Source organism: Epinephelus fuscoguttatus, linkage group LG10 (genome assembly GCF_011397635.1).
Source record: "Epinephelus fuscoguttatus linkage group LG10, E.fuscoguttatus.final_Chr_v1".
In the NCBI taxonomy this organism is placed as follows: domain Eukaryota; kingdom Metazoa; phylum Chordata; class Actinopteri; order Perciformes; family Serranidae; genus Epinephelus; species Epinephelus fuscoguttatus.
The window spans coordinates 34,498,143-34,517,829 of record NC_064761.1 but is presented as its reverse complement, the minus strand read 5'-3'; the positions used below and the strand labels follow the sequence as shown (position 1 = coordinate 34,517,829).

Sequence of the window (19,687 nt, the reverse complement as noted above, 5' to 3'; positions counted from 1 at the left end):
CGACCTTTGCTTCACGTCTCAGCCCCGGTAAATCCACCAGCCTTCTGTCCTCGACTACGAGTATTGCCTGCCTGCTTTCTGTCCGTCGTCAGTCTGTGGCTGGTTGGCACTCAGCCTGTTCCTGCTCTGCCGGTAGATCCACTGCGCCAGCTACACCCCGTCAGCTCCTCACCTCTGGTACCGTCAGCCTACCCGACTTCGTCTCAAGGTCCAGATCCGTTCCCAGCCCTCATCTGTACCAACTGCCAGGAAGACTTCCAACAGCAGTGAGTTTGAGACATTTCCCCTCCAACACACTCGTTGAGCCTGCTCACGAGCCTCACTGTGATTCCTGCCTGCCCTGTTGGTCTTGTGGTAACATCCTTGCCTACCACACGGGAGACCGGGGTTCGAATCCTGCCATACCCACTGACTCATCAAGTGATTGTCTGTGTGCTTGCATTTACCTGCTGAATAAAAGCTGTTACACTGCAAACCTGGTTCATTTGTGCTGCAATTGGGTTTATCCTACACCCGTTACACTCTTGAACACAGATGCAGTACACCTAGCCATTACATTCTATTGTTTTTGGGATTAGTCCCAATAAAGACTGCTGGAACCTTCAGTCTCGACCACCAGGGGGATGCTTGACTGTCATGACATGTCAGCTTCATTAAAAGCATAGCTGCAGATTAACGCAACGATAGATGTAAAAACACACAGAAACAATACATCTGTGATCAGTTCCCTAATTTTATTTTAACAATTTTCTAAATTGTTTTCCTGTTTTCCAATTTCTTGTTTTATTTCATGGAAGTGATCAATGTAAGTGCACTTGTCCTTTAAACTTAATAAAAAATAAAAGCTAACAAAGTAAAAGACACCTGGTACATTCGTTATAGCTAAATCAGTTTATAGAACAGTTTTGAACAGTTAGAACAAGAGGCTGCACTGCAACGTGCAAATCACTCCTTCTCGTGGCTGCCTGCGCTTTCCCTGTCCTTGCGGCTGCAACTTGCGCTGTCTTCTTTAAACTACAACACCCATAATTCATGTAGAAACTGCTGCAGCCAATGTGCAGCCGGTGGGAGCTGCATGACAACTCAACCACCATGATCAGTTTTTAATGTTTTATCAGACATTAACTACTCCAGACTCTGCTCTCACTGTAATTTTCGGGACAATCAGGGCAGTATTCAAGACAACTGCTTAGCACAGTCCCGAAATCCAAGCAGTTGGCCTGAATCCGGAATCCTGCCCTGATTGTCCCGAAAATTACGATTGCCCAATCGTACGCCTACAGACGGATTTTATCAAAGGCAACTCTGTGGCATACAGAAACAGTAACGTTAGAGATTAAAAATGAGATTATCGCGATCAAAAAACATATCACGTTAAATATGGCTGTAATTAATTATTCGCAATTAACGTGATAATTTGACACCCCTGTGTATAAGTTGCTGGATTCTAAATAAAAACTAAGTTAAAAAACAAAACAAAACAAAACATAATTGTTTGTTTGACATGCTAAACAACAATACTTCATCATCACCATCACCTTTGCCACAATCAGTATCACTAGAGTTCATGCAAGTAGATTAAATGCAATATTAAGGTACGAAGTCTAACTTTATTTTGCAGTGTCATTCCTGTGGTGTTATTTAGTACTTTCATAATAGATATTGTCTAACAGTACTGTCACAACTTCATCTGTTCTCAAGAATGTGGAAGTTTCAATAAAGACAGAAGTAATTATCTGTGGGAAAAATGTCTTTTGGGCTGCAGGGGATGTTGCAATACCTCAAGTGGCAACTTGAAAAAAATTGGGTGCAATGCTGGATGGCATTCCTGAGGTCTTGAGGTGAGACATGTATAACTGCAGCCACATCTCGTTAGGAGCCTACATGACATTCTCCCTTCAGATGACACCCACCACTAGCACAAGCCAAATCCTCCAACACGACAGCTATCTGAACCCTGCTACCACGTGACATTGTAGAGAATAAATATGAGGCCAAAAGCACCAATAATCCACTACAAGTAGCGAGATGTACCCCTCACCATTACCATTATCCTAACCGCCTCTCTTTTAACCAAACTCTTCACAGCTAGCTAAATGCGAACTTAACATTTTCTTCAGGGCTTCACAAGCAACAAGAAAAACAAAGCTGGGTTAGTGCCAAACTTCTAACTCTGTAAGGACAAAGAGCAACCACTTTGTTCTTACCTGCTTCGTTGGAGTGTAGCACAACAAAGGCTGCACTGGAACCACAGTTCTTCTACACCAGAATCATCCGCAACAGACAACCACAGGTTGACGAAAGCAATGAGCCACAGCATCTTTTTCCCCTCCAATCATGGACTGGTAACGTAATAACTTAGCATAGCTAATGTTAGCACAGTAACAGTACAGGCTGTTTAATTAATGGTGTGACCTCTATGTAGTAGGGTTATAAAGGCCAAAGGTCCTGCATGCAATGAACCATCCTTTATACACACAGAGAGGGAACTCAAAGCTTCTGGTTCAACCTATGGCTCTTCTTACTAACCACATGTTCAGGCACGTTGGCCCTTTTAGAATCAGTGTGCATATTACTAAGCTGTGAATGTGGATCCCAAGAGGTAACCTTAACTAACGCCAGGCCAGTATTCAATAAAAAAGCCAATCTGAGCTCTGCTTAAATGATTGCCATGTTGGTGTAATTTAGACAGACATTACTCGGTGTAGATGCGTGATACATTTAGCACGTTGGATCCACAGTGAAAGGATAGGGGAGAAGGGTTGGATTACTATTCTCAGGATATTTGACTTCTAATTTCATCATATACAGTGCATTTTACCAAAAGGAAAATTAAACACAATTTAGGCTAGAGTCTTTGTCTCTAGCAAAAAACCCAAAACAAAACAAACAAAAAAACATAAAACAAACATATTTGTTTGTTTGACATGCTAAACAACAATAATTTGACATTAAATATGACATCATCATAACCTTGGTGAAATAAAAAAATTAATTCAGAAAAATCTTCATCATCATCATCATCATCATCATCATCACCACCTTTGCCACAGTCAGTATCACTAGAATCCATGCAAGCAGATTAAATGCAATATTAAGGTACGAAGTCTGACTTTATTTTGCAACGTCGTCCCTATGGTGTTATTTAGTACTTTCACAATAGATATTGTCTAACAGTACTGTCACAACTTCATCTGTTCTTAAGAATATGGAAGTTTCAATGAAGACAGAAGTAATTATCCGTGGAAAAAATGTTTTTTGGGCTGCAGGGGATGTTTTGTTGCAATACCTCAAGTGGCCACTGGAAAAAAAATTGGGTGCAATGCTGGATAGCGTTCCTGGGGTCTTGAGGTGAGACATGTATAACTGCAGCCACATACTCACACATACTGCATACTCCACTATAAGTAACGAGATGTATGGAATATGCGTTGTAATGTTTCTCTTACTGGCCCCGCCCTCAAGTTCCTTCTTAGCTCTTTGACTTTACATTGTGATGTCGTCACAGATTTTTAAAGGAAGTTTTACAAATATAAAACCACCATGGCTCAAAAATTGATGCACTCTGCTACAGAATATATTATTCAAATAAAATAGGAACATACATATGCAGAAGCAAAAAGATCATATATACAGAAATATAATCTCAGTGATAAAAATGATTAAATGTAGTTGCAGACTTCTGCATCCTGACATCAACCTCCAACATACAGGATCATGTGAACATGAACAGCAGTTCTCCATCATTCCACAGTGTGGAGGTGCAACACAAAACAATACAGAGACAATCACAGACTTTACACTAGTTCACTGTAATCTGAGCAGCCTGAGTGCCGTTTAAATGACTGTAAATTTACTGTGATGTTGTCATAAACAGTAGAAATCTGCAGGGTCAGATTCAGCATATCTATCTACAAAATTCAGACTCATGTCCAGGTGGAGGGTGGAGGAGGTGGCTGAGTGTGGAGCAGAACAAGTCAAGTGTTGAAGAACAGAGCAGTCCATGATACTCTGTCAGATCCAGAGGAATACACAGGGATGATGGTGGACTTGACAGTGGAGCTGATCTCAGAGCAGTTCAGACTATAGCACTGAGAGTCATCTCCACTCTACCTCCAAGTAATATGATCCAGTCAGAGTCTCTCCACACACAAACTGATGCAGCTGCTTTATAACCTCTCACATCCACCGTGCTGATCACTTACTCTGACAGAAATCACCTCCAGCTGATGAGAGAAAAAGACAGACAACATAAGTCATAAATCAGCTGTCAGTCAGTGACATTGCACATCCAGTATAAAGACCAGCAGGGACTTCAGTCCTGTTCAGACCAGAAGTGGAGCAGCTGTGTAGCATAGCCGGGTTCCTTTCAGGTCTAACATGTTGGAGAGAACACACTGAGCTGGAGGCTTGCGGACCTGCAGAGACTTTAGGCATCAAGTCTGTTTACTCTGCAGATTTCACTGAAGTGCACAGTAGAAATAAACTGCAGGGAGTGCTGAACACATCATCAAACAGAGATTCACTTGAATGACTGTTGTAGAATTGATATAATTTGAATTTGTTGATACAAAGACTGAACAGCAACACGTCAGCTGTGATTACTGGACCTCAGCAGAGGTTCTGCTCTGTATAAAGACCACATGGTTACTAAATGTAATGATGGTTCTTTGAAATCAGAGCCACTGATTTGCAGGCTTCATACAGACTGATCTCAGAGCTGTGACAGAGATGAGGAGAACAAACACTTTAAAGAGGATCTGTTATGCTCATGTTCAGGTTCATACTTGTATTTAAGGTTTCTACTTTCCTATTTTCCTAATGCTGTCTGTGCTGGAACACCTGTATTCACCTTCTGTCTGAAACATTTTAATTTCTGTCTCTTTAAGCCTCCTTCCTGAAGAGCTCTGTCTGCTCTGATTGGTCAGCTGGAAAATAATTGATACTAATGGAAAATAGCGTCACTTTCTACAATGAAAAATCATCAATAAAAACTTCTAAACACAACCGAACATGTTCCAGCAGGATTATGATCTGAAATCTGCGATAAAGTCACAACATTGGTGACCAAGAATACATGTTTCTTTGACATTACACACAGTGTGTGTAAATTACACTTGCAGCAGTGTGACTGTAGCAGATGACCATTTAAAGAAAAACATCACAAGCTGCCATCAACTTGTGTTGCTGCCCTTTCTGTCTTTCTGCCCAATCCTAAAGCCTGTCACCATTCTCCTCTCACAGCCACTGAGAAGGGAGGAGGTTTACAGGAAATACTGTTACACAAACTGTGTTTGGTACAATACTGCTGAAACCAGCATGAACTGACTCCAACCCTCTACCGACCTCAGAGCCTCCAGTCTATAGTGATTACTCTCCACAAGATCACACAGTGGCTTCACATCTGAATCCTGCAGGTTGTTTCCTCTCAGCTCCAGCTCTCTTAGGTGGGAGGGGTTGGACTTCAGAGCTGATGCCAGAGAAACACAGCTGATCTCTGACAACCAGCAGTACCTCAAACTGAATAAACAATAAAAGATGTAGACAAAAGTCAATAATATCCTTATCAGATGTGTTTAGGTTTTAAATGTGTAGGTTAACATTACTATCTCCTAAATATGGTTTGATCTCTCTCTCTCTCTCTCTCTCTCTCTCTCTCTCAGTTTTTAGATGCGAAAAGTTCTAGACCCATGCAAATTAGTTCCGGAACGCACCAGGGCCTTTTCTGAAAAGATCCTGGTACGCATTCCAGTACATTCCGGCTCAAATTAAGCACTGGTTAAGATACATTGTACTTAACACAGGAGAAAAGAGCTATATGGGGCGGCAGTAGCTCAGTCCATAGGGACTTGGGTTAGGGTCGCCTGTTCGAGTCCCCGTCCGGACCAAATATGGAGTGTGGACTGGTGGCTGGAGAGGTGCCAGTTCACCTCCTGGGCACTGCCGAGGTGCTCTTGAGCAAGGCACCGAACCCCCCAACCACTTGGGGCGCCTGACCAAAGGCAGCCCCCTCACCCTGACATCTCTCCACTTTGTGCAAGTATAGGTCCTGTCTGTGCATGTGTGTGTCTTTCGGACCTGTGTGTAATTGACAGCAAGAGTGAAATCATTGAATTTCCCCTCAGGGGGATTAATAAAGTATATATAATTAAATTAAATTATTCACCGTTGCTCTGACATCAAACAATGGAGACAGGTAATAAAATACTGCGGTTATCCTATCTTCACGCAACCGCTGGCATAGGAGTCTTCCAAAAACTTCACCCTGGACTCCGGTGTCAAAGAAATGCAGTTTCGGGGGCCCAAAAGTGCGGTTGCATGTGGCTAAACAGCCAAATCGCATTGAATGATACATGGTTTCAGAAGTACACGGGTCCGTGTGGACTAGGCCTAATAATAGCAAGAATGTTTTATTTTAACTGGTGCATGTAGATTGCTTTTGGTTAGCCAGGGCAGAATTATTCGAAGGCGTAACGGTCAGTACCTTCGATGCCCCGAGGTGCAGCAGTAATGCCGACTGTCGAGCGTTTCCAGTGATAGAGATGGAATCGTGAGTGTAGCCCAATCTGTATAGAGCCACGTCAAACCAACCAATAGAAACTCTTCACTCATCCATCAGCGTAGGCCCTGCCCATTAAGTGCAGTTGAAGCAAAAGTTGAAGCAAAAGTTTTTAACTCGCACAGGACTATTTTATAAGCAAAATGATCACACGTTTTTACTTACAAACTTGATTTTTGATTGCAGTTCAAGAAATATGCTCTTAAAACAGTTTTATAGGATTGCAACAAAAAGACACAAAAATACCTCCATAATATTCCCTTCATTTAATGTTTAATTACCTTTAATTCCTGACTGGCTGAGTAGTAAGTTCTTAGAGTGGATTTATGCACATTTTTTTCTTCGGTGTAAGTCCATGAAGATTAAGTGAGTAATGTCATGTTCATATTATATTGTTCTTAATATCCAATCTTGTAATATTTGATTTACAATATTACAGTATTTTCACAATTAAACTTACACATGTGTTCTTGGTAAATAATTCTCCTGTTACTATGCTGGTCAGTGTATGGGTTATTCCTCATATTGAGTTAGGCTGAAGTGTTATTTGGTTGTTCAAATGTATCATGAATTAGTGTTGGGTAGAGTGCATTTTATGTTATGTGTACAGTCACAAGAGGGCACTATTACTCTGGTAATTATTCCAGTTATTTCTCCATTGCAGTTCAACAAGGAAACACTGTCAAACCCAAAACACTGACTATGTCACTTAGACTGCTGCAGGCTCATTTTAGTTTAATCTGAACTTTTACACAGAACAAGACTGCGGATTGTGTCCTCCATCTGGTAACACTGGCGTCAGGTTATAAAGGGATTGTTTCACAGACAGTTTTTGTTTTTTTTTCCTTTCAGATTTTTTGGGGGGGCTTTTAGCCTTTAATGGACAGAACAGTGTGAGATGGGGATCAGTTTCCCTATTTGTCACATGATTGGGACGGGATGGGAAAAAAAAGGTCAACAGGAGTGGGCGGGACTGGGAATCATATTAAGGTCTGTCGCGATATGCGATAAATCAGTTAATTACACGGTAAATTAAAAGGGAGACGGTAACTTTTCCGGCTGCGATTAATTGCCATATTCATGCGTGTTTGTTTTCCTCGTCGCTCTCCACCAAAGAGATTGGAAGACAAGAGCATTCACTGCCGTGCATCATCTGGCAACCAGGTGAATTGGTTCATTAGCATAATGAACGGCGGGAAAGCTCTTGTCATCAAGTGTCTTTGTCTCTGTGGGGGAGGCGGGGCTATGGGCCACACACACAGATGTAGTGCGATCTTCGTGAGGGGGAGACGAGGCTGAGAAAAAAGAAAACAGTTGAGCGTAAGAGAAAGACAGGGAACTTGTGAACTTACGTGTTATTTCGGATATTTAAATTTTATTTTTTGCATTCCTAAGTATTCTTGTTAAATAAATGTTTATTTCTCTTTAAAAGGGTGTACTTGCATCAATATGCCTTTACTATCATTATATAAGTTTAAAAAATGGTCTAAAAACAGCAAAATAACAACCAAAATAAAAATGGCCTTAAAAGCGAAATATTACGCAATATTATTGCTTATCGCAATAATTTCTGATGCAATTAATCGCCCAGCAAAATTTGTCATCATGACAGGCCTGTAGCGTAAAACAATTAATGGAACGATACAATAATTTCAAACAACAGTAGATTTTCTTTGTAATTGAATCAATATGAGGTTTAAAAGATAATTGAGAGTCAAGCCAGAGGCCCAAATATTGAAATTCATCAACTTTTTCCAATGGTGCTAAATCAAGAACATTTAAGGACAAAATCTTTAGATAAGGGATCAGATCGCGCAGTGATGAGGGCCAGCAGCTGGAGAGCAACACAAAAATACATACATACACACACACACACACACACAAGTCCACATACACATGTCACACAAGCATACAAGCTCACGCACACACGTACACACACACACACACAAGCTTAACAAAATCATAACAAAATCAAAATCATAACAATAATGTGTGTGACTTGAAGGAGGGTCACCCAACCTGTGCTGAGGTGGAGGCTAGAGAAGCAGCCATGTGCAACTTTATGGACAGTGACACCAGTGATGAGGATGAATTTATGGGGTTTTGTCAAATTGTGTTAAAGGTAAATAACTGTGTGAAGGATATGTGTAAAACATCTATGACGCAGGGTTTATTATGGGGGGAGTGTAGCAGTCCCTCATTCTTTGGTGCTTGCTGTCATTTCCCTTTTCCTCATTTGTTTCAGCTGGATGTCACAGTTCCCCTGAGCTGATTGGAGGGTTATTCAGATCACCTGTTGTGCAGGGTGTGGGGACTGACTCCTAAATAAGAATTGAGAGCAGCTTGGTGCATTTCTCCTCTGGGCCAATCGGGGTGTGACAACACCTTAGGGTTTAAGAGAGGTGAGGAAATGCACACTAAGGACTTTCTGATCCTTCCTCAGCCTAATGCAATCCTCATGTTAGCAGATATTTTCAGACAGAAACTCTGGTGTCTTGGCCTTTTTCAGACTTCTTTGCTGTCTTTTGAGTTTCTGGTTGAGGGTGATTTTGAGTTTTCTGAAACCTCTGTGGAGGAAATATTAGAGACCACCTTTCCACTAGACTGCCTGCATCAGGGCAGATCTTAGTGCTATTCATGCAAGAGTTTACTTGCCGAACATATTCCCAACAGTTTGTTCATTGGTTTATTTTATCATTAATGGGGCATTTTGTCACTGTGAAGGCATTTGTGAGATTTGTTTCTCCATCTAAATAGTTTTTGTATTATGTGGTAGGGAACTGGTTCTCAGGCTTCTTCCTGATCACCTGAAATCTGGGGAATCAGTCCTGCCACAAATATGCACTCCCAACCAAAACAAACTGAATGCAGGGGCGTAGCCAGGATTGATAAGAGTATCAAGTCCTAATCCCCCCTGGTGCAACCCCATCACCCTAAAGAAAGTTCTGACTTTGCCCATCACAAAGAGACAGGGCTTAGCTAAGGGTCAGTTATAAGTAAGTTCCCTCTAAGCTTACAATGACATGGTTGAGGACCCTAGAAAATAACCACAGTATTTTAATCAATGTTGAGTTGCAAATCTGGAAATGATGATAGAAACACATGGTTTGAAAATGCATGTTCATAAAGATTTTTATTTCAAATTATAAATGAAAAGGAGTTGCTGTAGACAGAGTCGCCTGAGCAATGGAGCAAGCTGAGCAGCTGCACCCCACTATTACACTTGGGGGAGCAGACGTGTGTTTTTGCATCCCTACTTTTTGATCAACAATCTTTGCTTTCTTTAAACATTCAAGCTAGTTTGGATAAGTGGATGCAGTATGAATTAAAAACTACATTTCCCATCCTAACCAAAGCTGTTTTCTCATATGAACTCAGACTATGTTTAAAGATTCAGATCTGGATGTGACCCTTCACACACGTGACACACGACAGGAGATTTTCTGTGACAGACACATTCTCACCATGGATGTATAGAGACCTGGATACAGTATTGGTGGTGGAGCCCCATTCATTCCTTTTAATGTTATAAATAAAGCCAAAGATGTTTGACTTTAATGCGTAAAATAACCTGGAGCTTCTGCATCATTGGGCCCACAGAGCAGGTGTGTTGCGCTAGGTACCCTCCTGCGTCTGTTTTAGATGTTCACATACAGCATGTCGATTGTTTCTTTCACAAGATACACCTTTGTTTTTACAGGAAATGCAGTTTCTGCTCTCTAAATGCATACTTTGAAAAAAAGTACTTACAACATAGATAAAATACTTAGTCCTTAGTTTGATTTCCTTCGGCTTAGGCAACAAACACTCATGGTTAGATTAAGAAAAAAACATGATGGGTTGTCTTAAAATTTACATGTGAAACAAACAGCGGCCTCTTTGGTGACAGTCTGCAGTTTGAAGTTAACATGAGCAGAAGTCTTGCTGAAACTCAGATGAGCTATTAAAATCCAGGTGTTTCTGATGAAATGTATCATTAATGTGAATAGGTGCCACATTCACATTTTAAGAGGATACTTCTACAAGCAAAAGACACAAAGGAGGACTAAGTAAATCATGCCTACGTGTGTGACTCAGCAGAGACAACATTAAATGAGAAGCTAATCTGCAAGAGAGTAAATATTTGCAAGCAAATCAGAATGTGTAAGAGCCCCACTGCTTTACACGACATGATGTTTTGAAATTTTGAATTGTCACCTCTCACCTGAATTTCGTGTTTTTCTTTAAGGAAATTAACACATTTGCACCATAATTTGGAGTGTAAAAATTCACTGGAATGCAGAAAATTTTCTGGCCGAGGATGCGCCTGTTATTGTAACAACTCACTTTAAATGAAACTTCTGCATGACGAAAGCAGGCTGCCAGACGTCAAGGCCCGATTACTGGCTGCAAGTAACACTCACTGTGGCATGCTGGGCGGGGTATGAAACAACACAGCTTGAGTTCATCAGTGGCTTTGAACGCCACCTTTGCCCCAAAACACAAAGGAGCTCTACCCCTCTCATCCCTCTTCTTAGCGGCAGGATGTTAGCTTTCATTGTCCCTTTATTTCCTTTATGTATCCATGTGTCTGTTTTTACCATAGACTGTCTTAAAAGATGGACTATGTGTCTCCACTCCCTCCGTACAAAAAAAGTCAAAACATCATGGATACGTCCGCTGCCATTTCATGTTGGTGATATCATTTGAAGCCAGAGTCTGCGCAGTGGCAGTCTCCACAGAGTTGTCAATCATGATGTCAAACCACTTTTGAGCACCACACTTGAACATTATAAGAGCTACCTAAAATAACAGATGGTTTTGGGTAAAAATTTATTTGGGTTGCACTTTTATTTTTTTAGTTTGGCCCATGTCCCATCTGCTAAACATTGAGGCAGCGGGGTTTATAACCTATACTGCATCCAGCCACCAGGGGGTGATCACTTCTGGGGAGCTGTCATGTTCATCTTTATTGTACAGTCCATGTTTTATACTGACAGTCGCTGGCTGACGTTAAGTCGTTACATCTGTTAAAGGGAAAGTTTGCTGATTTCCAACCAGCTCGGTGATCACAGTGTAGGAAGTATGTTCAGCGGGGAACTCCAAGTGTTTGGCTCTCCATTGTGCTATAAGCGCTGGAAGGTCGTTTGCTGGTGGAGGTCCACCGAACTTTTGCTTGCACACACTGCGATAACACAGAGCTGGTTGAAAATCAGCAAAGCTTCCCTTTAACTACCCATGTTGCTATTTTCCAACCTATTGTGTTTTCCACGCTATGAATTTCATGGACCTTCAGTGACTGGACCGCCCCCCAACTCCCCGCTGGATCAACAAACATTCTGGGGAGAAATAATTCAGAGGGGCTGCAGGTATATCGCACAGAGGACTGACTAGCAGTATGCTGGCAGCCAGTCATCAGGCCTTGACATCTAGTTCCTCATTTTCGTCATGCGGAAGTGGGCGTGGTTTCATGCAAAGTGGCTTGGTAAAATAATAGACATAGAGAGGAGCCCCAGACCCTCCGCTCCTCCACTTTTAACTATAATTTGGTGCCCATGGTTGTAGAGATCATGTAGTAATGTGATCTCTTGCCTTGTTAGTGCTGATTGCTTTCTCTGATCGGGACATCATGGAGTGGTGAGAGGAGATGGTAAATCGTGGGACGTCTGCCACTGTAATGAAAGACACATTTGGGACAGAACACAAACAAAGAACATGACAGTTTATGAGAGGCCCTTTGAGACATAATTCATACTTGGTTTCACATGTAACATCATACTCTCATACATACACCACTATACTCTCACACAAACACTACTATACTCTCTTGTATTTATCATCATGTTTTCTTTTCTTTATGGTCATACTCTTAGTGTAACAGAGGATAATATTATATGTATGTAAGTATGATAGTATGTGCATGAAAGTAACAGTATATGTAAAACAAAGTTCTAAAATATGTATGAGAGAATAATATTATATTTGAAACAGAATAATAGCATATGTAAGAGAAATTAGTTGTACATGTGAATGCAAATAATCATGTGTAAGGAACAAAATGACAGTGAATGTAAGACAGAATGATAGGGTGTGTGAATGAGAATAGTTGTTTGTGTGAGAGAGTTTGATTGAAACGGAAATAAGACTGAACTCTCAGTTCCTGATTGGTTATTTTTGATGAAGCGAGAAGAAGGCCCGCCTTCCCAATCATAATATGAGAAGATGACGGACCTTGAGCAACTCAGTGAAGCTGTTGGCCTCTGAGGCAGGCTCGCGCCCGCGGAGGCTCGCGCACTGCAGCGCTTCAATTCGGCGTCTAGTCTATTTTTCACTTGAGCGCTTCTGTCAAGCTGGATAGAGCGGATCGTACCAAACAGGAAGTCGGACAGAGAAAAGACAAGAGAATCCGGCCAATTTTCAAAATAAAATAACAACAGCACGCACTGTAGAACGTAAGGAGAAAATACCCTGTTTATAATTTAAAATAACACAACAATGCATAACCAAACACATTTTTCAATACCCAAATCACTTCATTACAATTTTAATTTTGTGTCACCGAGCCTACAGCCATAAATAAAATGGTCAGAACAATATGCTCTATTCATTCAGTGTGTGGACAGTCAAGGAGGCACTCCGCTCTGCTCAGCGGCCTGTGTGGACAGTCAGAGGCCAACAGCTTCACCTAGTTGCTCAAGGTCCGCCATCTTCTCATATTATGATTGGGAAGGCAGGCCTTCTTCTCACTTCATCAGAAATAACCAATCAGGAACTGAGAATTCAATCTTATTTCCGTTTCAATCAAACTCCCTTCCGTTAGGCTGACCAAACGTCATGTCCACTTTTCACGTCCCGTACGGGGCGTCTGGGGGGGGTTTCATAAACTGATGATAATGTCCGGTTTTCCGTGTGTTTGTGTGTGTGTGTTAGAGTGCGGCACGGGCCGCATATTTCTGTCCGGACCCGAACCGAGCCCGACATTATTTAATGACCAAAGCACTGACTTTGTGTCACACAGTTGTTGCGGTTACAGGCTATTTAACAGGCCGGGCGTGCGCTGTGGGTGCTCAGCATAGAGGGAGACCTCTCTGTTTGAGATGGGAGCGGGAAGCAGGAGGTCCGACGCTTCCAGCGAGGGGAGAGGGAGAAATAAAACAAAATAAGATAAAATAGGAATAACCTGTCTCCCTCTTTTATTTTATTTTCAACGTTCAATCAAGGCGGAGGTAGAAACAAACAGCCAGTGTGTGTGTGTGTGTGTGTGTGTGTGTGTGTGTGTTGTTCAGGTGTTGTCACATAAATAACAGTCCCCAAGCAATAAACAGGACAGACAATAGGATTTTATTTATGTTCACACTACATTTTCACTGAAAGCTGACCGAATCCGATCCAAGCCCGAATACAATTTATAGCTACATTTCTGACCAAACCCGCCCGACCCGTCGGGTAGCGTGGGGCTCGAATTGCCACACTCTAGTGTGTGTATGTGTCCCCTATTGAGGCCTATCTGAATTTCTGTCTTTGAGAGATATTAGAGAATTTTCTATCCATACATATACATTTTAAATATATTAAAATTATAAGGCATCTATGAGTAAACTGCGAGTATCATTTAAGTAGGCTATGTCATGGCTGGGCCGAGTGTCCTCTTTTTTGGAAATCAAAATATGGTCACCCTACCTTCCGTTTCAATCAAACTCTCTCACACAAACAACTATTCTCATTCACACACCCTATCATTCTGTCTTACATTCACTGTCATTTTGTTCCTTATGTAGGGACCTACAAAATACAGAATTAGAAGGAAAGTGTGTTTTAAATCATATACGTGTATATGCATTGAAAACTACATTTCCTATAAAGTTGCTGTGGTGAATTGTAAAGCTCTGTCTAGTCAGCCAATAGATTTTCTGTAAAGCTGCAGCCAATCAGAATTTACTTTGTTGGTTGGTGGAAGTAAACGAGGAGGAGAAAAAAAAACTGGCAGGAGAGGAGGACATGTTGGCAGGAGAGGAGCGTGGCCGTTCAGCGAGCGAAGCAGGAAAAACTAAGTTTAATATCGAGGTGACTGATATTTGTAGACTTAAATACTTTTAAAAATACTGGCACAAGTATTATTTTGCAGATAAATGTCTTGTGTGACACACTGTTTAGCGACTCATTATACCGCAGTTTGAAGTGAAGTGCAGCTAGGCTAACCGCGTTTATTGTTTTCACTAGCTTTGGAAAAAGTGTTAAGTGTAAACTTGAAAAGCGTGGACGTTTAAGCTAGTATCGTGGTGAGGGACAATCAGCTATAAACGCCAGCCGCCGCTTCATCTGAAGACTGAGAGAGACGAGGACCGTGCCGGTGTTGTGTCCCTACTGGTTTCCAATTTAACTGGTTTCCTTACCGAACAGCCGCAGATGTGCTGCACCTCCGTCAGCAGATTCGTCACAAATTCACAAACATACACAACATATTACTGGCGATTTTAAAGTCGCAGCCCACATCTACCACAGCGAATATGCTTCTCTAAGTGAGCACTACGTACCAGCGACATTAAAAAAAGAAAGGAAAGAAAACATGATATACACAAATTTGCTTCAAGCTGGACTCGATATCACGTCAACAAAAGGCAATATAACACTAACCGCACGTCTACCTGTGGGAGCCACTGAGACGCACAAAATACACGGCTTTCCTCGGGTATTAGTAAGTTACGTCAGCATCCAGGTAACATTTTGATTTGGGCTGACCTGAGACAACTGGTTACCCTCGGCTTGCCTTGAAAATATCCAAGCATATTTATCAGTGTTTCTTGTTCCTTTTCCACGAGTCTACAAACATATTCAGTGCCACATTACAGTCTGTACAACACTGCACACTATGACAAAGCCTGTCATGTTTAAAAAGTGACGATCTAACTCGGAAAATGCTCTCCAAATACGCTAAATAAGATGTAAATAAAAACCAAGCACTTATAGCCACTGGATCATTAGAGGTGAAAAGCAAGGACTGACATTTAGTTTTTTGTGTACTTGCACTTTTGAAAAACCTAATCTGAGTGTTACATCAGTATGTTTTAATTTAAGTAGGATATTATGCTTCGCTGCATTTTAAATGACTTCCGTGACCGAGTTAAAAAAAATAAAATCATTTTTTAGTGACAGTCATATCCTTTGAAAAAACTGTCTTAGTTAATTCTTCAGTTAGTTCAGTGAAAGCTCTTTCATGTTCGTTTAACTTCTTTTCTGACAGATATTTATTTCTGGCTGCTGAAATGTTTCTTTCTGAAATGTAGTGTCCAAGACAGCTTCTGTGATACTTGGCATCATAAGCAAATAAATCTGGATGGGTGAGCATACGATGATGTACTTTTTCATCATGCCTCTCTGAAGCTGCACTGAGGACCTTTGACCTTGTCAGGCCTTCTCCCTTTGTGGCTTTCTGGCTGCAAATGAAACACTGGGTGCGAATGTCAAATCCAGTTTCTCTGGTCAGTCGTTTCCTTGTGTACTGATCCTTGGCTGGTTCTTGCTCACTGGCCGTAGGCTTATAGTTATGTGCATTGGAATAACTGGCCCTACATGATCTGTGATATGAAACCTTAACCTTGAAGGACAGTATGTCGTCAGAGTGGGGGGATAGTCGCTTGTGGACCTCATCACCTCGTTCCTCAGCAGCCTTAAGTATTGTTTTGAGTCCTTGCAAGGTGGGGTTCTTGACGTGTGGATTATTCTTATCTCCTTGTAGGGCACTTTCACTGAACTAACTGAAGAATTAACTAAGACAGTTTTTTCAAAGGATATGACTGTCACTGGCTTCCTGACTGCGCTGGCTCTGTTGGCTCCATTATTACAGTAAACTCTGGAAAATATGGAAAATACAGTAGTTTTATGTGGCCAATTTTTGGCCTAAGTCTCTCTCTCCATCATAAACATACACACACTCTCACACACACACACACACAACTGCTAACTCATGCTAGCCTCTGTCAGCCTAGATCAGAACACCTGCCAGTGACTTACAACTTCCAATCTATCTTGCAAATAAAACAAACTATTCTTTAATCTAAAAATATGAAGGAATATGTCATTTGCACATTTGTCTTACCTGTTATTTGCCATTAGGTTGGTGGTTCCTTTGTTTCCAGCGCATTTCATGTTTCTCCTCAGCAGAGCTGTATGTTGTGATTTAAAATAACTGACCATCAGTAGCGCCCCCACACTGACTGTTACTGTTACACTTACTGTAAGTGTACTGTAAGTGTGCAGCACTTGTCTGTATTCAGAGCCTTATAATTCCCAGCTAAATTAATTTATTAATACACTTTCTGTTTGAGTGTGTAGAACAGATTGTTCTGACTACTGAAATTGTAAATCTGATCAAAATAGATTTCCATTAATAAATGACATGGTTTTATGTTGCCCTTCCCCTATTCGGAAGAATGAATCTCTTCTCCCTGGATAAAACTTCCCATAACTTGCCACTCATAAAACTCATGTTTAAGGTCTTGACAGGACTGTATTATACACATCTCAACCTTTCAATCACCTGGTCTTTTCTTCCCCAAGTGTGATGACCATCAGATTAAGCATTCTTAACTTATAGGCTATGCCACCCATTCCTCATTCGGAATGACCTAATTTGGCTGTTTTTAGAGAAGGGGTTTACCTATAGAAACCTCATTTACAACAAAACTGTACTAGGTATCTCCAAACAACCAATGGTTATTTTTCAAAAACACCTTAGACAATACAGTAACAGTGTATTTGACAGGACTTTATGATTTTCTGTTAAATAAGAGAAAAGTAAAGAAGCCCTCTTTTCTTATTATCACAAAAATGCAATTTCCGCCTAAATTAAAGCCATGTTTTCAGGGTTATATTTCAGGATTTTTTAAAGTGAATTACTTTCTGACTCTTTTGTGATGTAGGGCAGACACTTGTTTTATACTTCAGCAAATATTATGAGGAAAGGAGTGAGCATTCTCAAGAAATTGGCTTTTTTGTCATATTTCCCTTACCCGAACTGGCCTGATTTGTCCCTTTTTCAGAGATTGGGGTAGTTGTAAAGAATGCCCCCCAAAAATAATTTTGCCCCAAAATAAAAGTTGAAGACAATCCATTTCATGAATGGGAGACCCTAAAGATTTAAAAAAAACATTGTTGTGTTTTGTTCTACCTCGGGTAGGGGTATCTCGAAAACTAAAGCCTTTTTTGAGGACTTGCTGCTAGACTATAAGGGCCCCAACGGTTAGAAACCCAAGCGCTTGGTAATAACTGGACACGTTTAAAAAGGGTTAAGTTAACGGACCATGAAAATATAAACTCATTGAGACTGTGTCTTGTTAAAAATATATTTCATCTGGAGTGTTAAGAGTTCATAAGTGATTCTAATCTAAAAATTTGAAGGTATTTCATTTGGTACATTTTTTTTTTGTCCTGGTAGGATAAAAACAAAAAAATAAGGTAACATATTTATTTTAAGAGATAAAAGTGTTTTGAGGACTAAATATATTTTTTTTCTATTTTATTTACAAGACAAACTTTGAGTTTAAAGGACACGTATGTGAGATTTTCAATTTAAGCTAAAAAGTTAAAGGTCAACTACCTGAGTTTGGTATTTACTTTTAAAAAGTTAAAGGACACTTGCGTGAAATTTTATTTGATCCTATTTCACAATTTAAGGGTTTTTGGTACATTGGTACTTATTTTGAGTTTATTGTGGTCAACATTAGATAACATTTATGTCTGGACAAGGACCAGAGGAGAGAAATAATATTTTGGTTACAAGCATACAGAAAAGATACCAAGATAAAAGAAAATAAATTAATTCATGTTGTACATTTTACCAGTGTTGTCCTGAGCATTTTATCTTCTAAGGTTTATTCACATTTGTGATATTTAACATTGTTTCTGGGGAATTATAAGTGTAGCTCATAGGGTTTGAGTTAAATAGTTCCACAGTGGAGGCACCGCGCTATTATTACCTTTTAGATACATACGCCTGTGAAGATAACATCTACTGGGAAAAGGGGATTTAGCCAATTCAACATCAACCGCTAAGCACTCAGGATCCTGTTCAGTAAATTTGAAATTGTAGCCCAGATTAATATCATACTTCCAGTGTTAGGAAGGGGTTACACTTACACATGATTATTTGCATTCACATGTACAACTAATTTCTCTTACATATGCTATTATTCTGTTTCAAATATAATATTATTCTCTCATACATATATTAGAACTTTGTTTTACATATACTGTTACTTTCATGTACATACTATCATACTTACATACATATAATATTATCCTCTGTTACACTACCTCTGTTACAAGAGTATGACAGTAAATAAAAGAAAACATAATGATAAATATAAGCGAGTATAGTAGTGTTTGTGTGAGAGTATGGTGGTGTATGTATGAGAGTATGATGTTACATGTGAAACCAAGTGTGAATTATGTCTCAAAGGGCCTCTCATAACAGTTTGCTTTAGATGCATCAACACGGTAAGTAATTGCTATCATGTGAACTAGTGCTGACCCTAATGTTTTACACTCACTTCTGTGAATCAGGACATGTCTTGTATGATCGGCACCTTTTCGATCTCCTGCTGTCTATTACTCCTGCTCATCCCTGCTCCCTGCGGAGCACCTTGGTCTGCAGCCATCATTAGATCGGCGTCAGCTTGGACTGCAGAGCGGGGAAGAGGCTGAGATACCAGGAGATGAGAGATATCTGAGGACAAGCAGACAATAACGTTGACATTTCAGAGACAGGATGATATACAGTATGGTTGTATGTGATGTCTTGGTCCTGTCTGACTCCACACCTTCCAGACTGAGGAGGAAGAAGGCATCGTCTCCTTTGATGAAGTTTCTGCTCTTTAGGCTGCTGTGGTCGATGAATTGTGACCATCCCCAGCCTGGGCCTCGATAGTAAAAGCTGCCATTAGACTCATTTACTCGAGACCCCACCTTCTGGGGATTATCCCAAAAGTACTCAGTGCCTGTGGAGAAAGAGGTGAGCTGTGATTCTCTTTTTAACCAACAAAGCAACAATAAGGAGCAAGTCAGACTTGTACTACAAGTTATCCCTCCTTCTCTTACCATCAGAGGACTTCATGTTGGGGTCAGTGGTGAACGTGCGGTGCATGTTCATTT

General features: G+C 40.6%; 1 protein-coding gene across 2 annotated transcripts in view; it reads right to left on the bottom strand.

Annotated features, from left to right (window-relative positions):
• Window positions 1-9,679: 9,679 nt before the first annotated feature.
• Window positions 9,680-19,687, bottom strand: part of LOC125896421 (meprin A subunit beta-like) — a 21,742-nt gene continuing 11,734 nt past the window's right edge. The window contains exons 13-16 of one of the 2 annotated variants that reach the window (XM_049588980.1): window positions 19,634-19,687; window positions 19,357-19,533; window positions 19,087-19,262; window positions 9,680-12,210 (exon numbers count right to left, since the gene is read on the bottom strand). The exon at window positions 19,634-19,687 is cut by the window's right edge and continues 157 nt beyond it. In XM_049588980.1, coding sequence (XP_049444937.1) covers window positions 19,096-19,262; window positions 19,357-19,533; window positions 19,634-19,687 — 398 coding nt within the window. In that variant the 3' untranslated portion in view covers window positions 9,680-12,210; window positions 19,087-19,095. The remainder of the gene's footprint in view (window positions 12,211-19,086; window positions 19,263-19,356; window positions 19,534-19,633) is intronic. The other variant, XM_049588979.1, reaches the window with a different exon arrangement.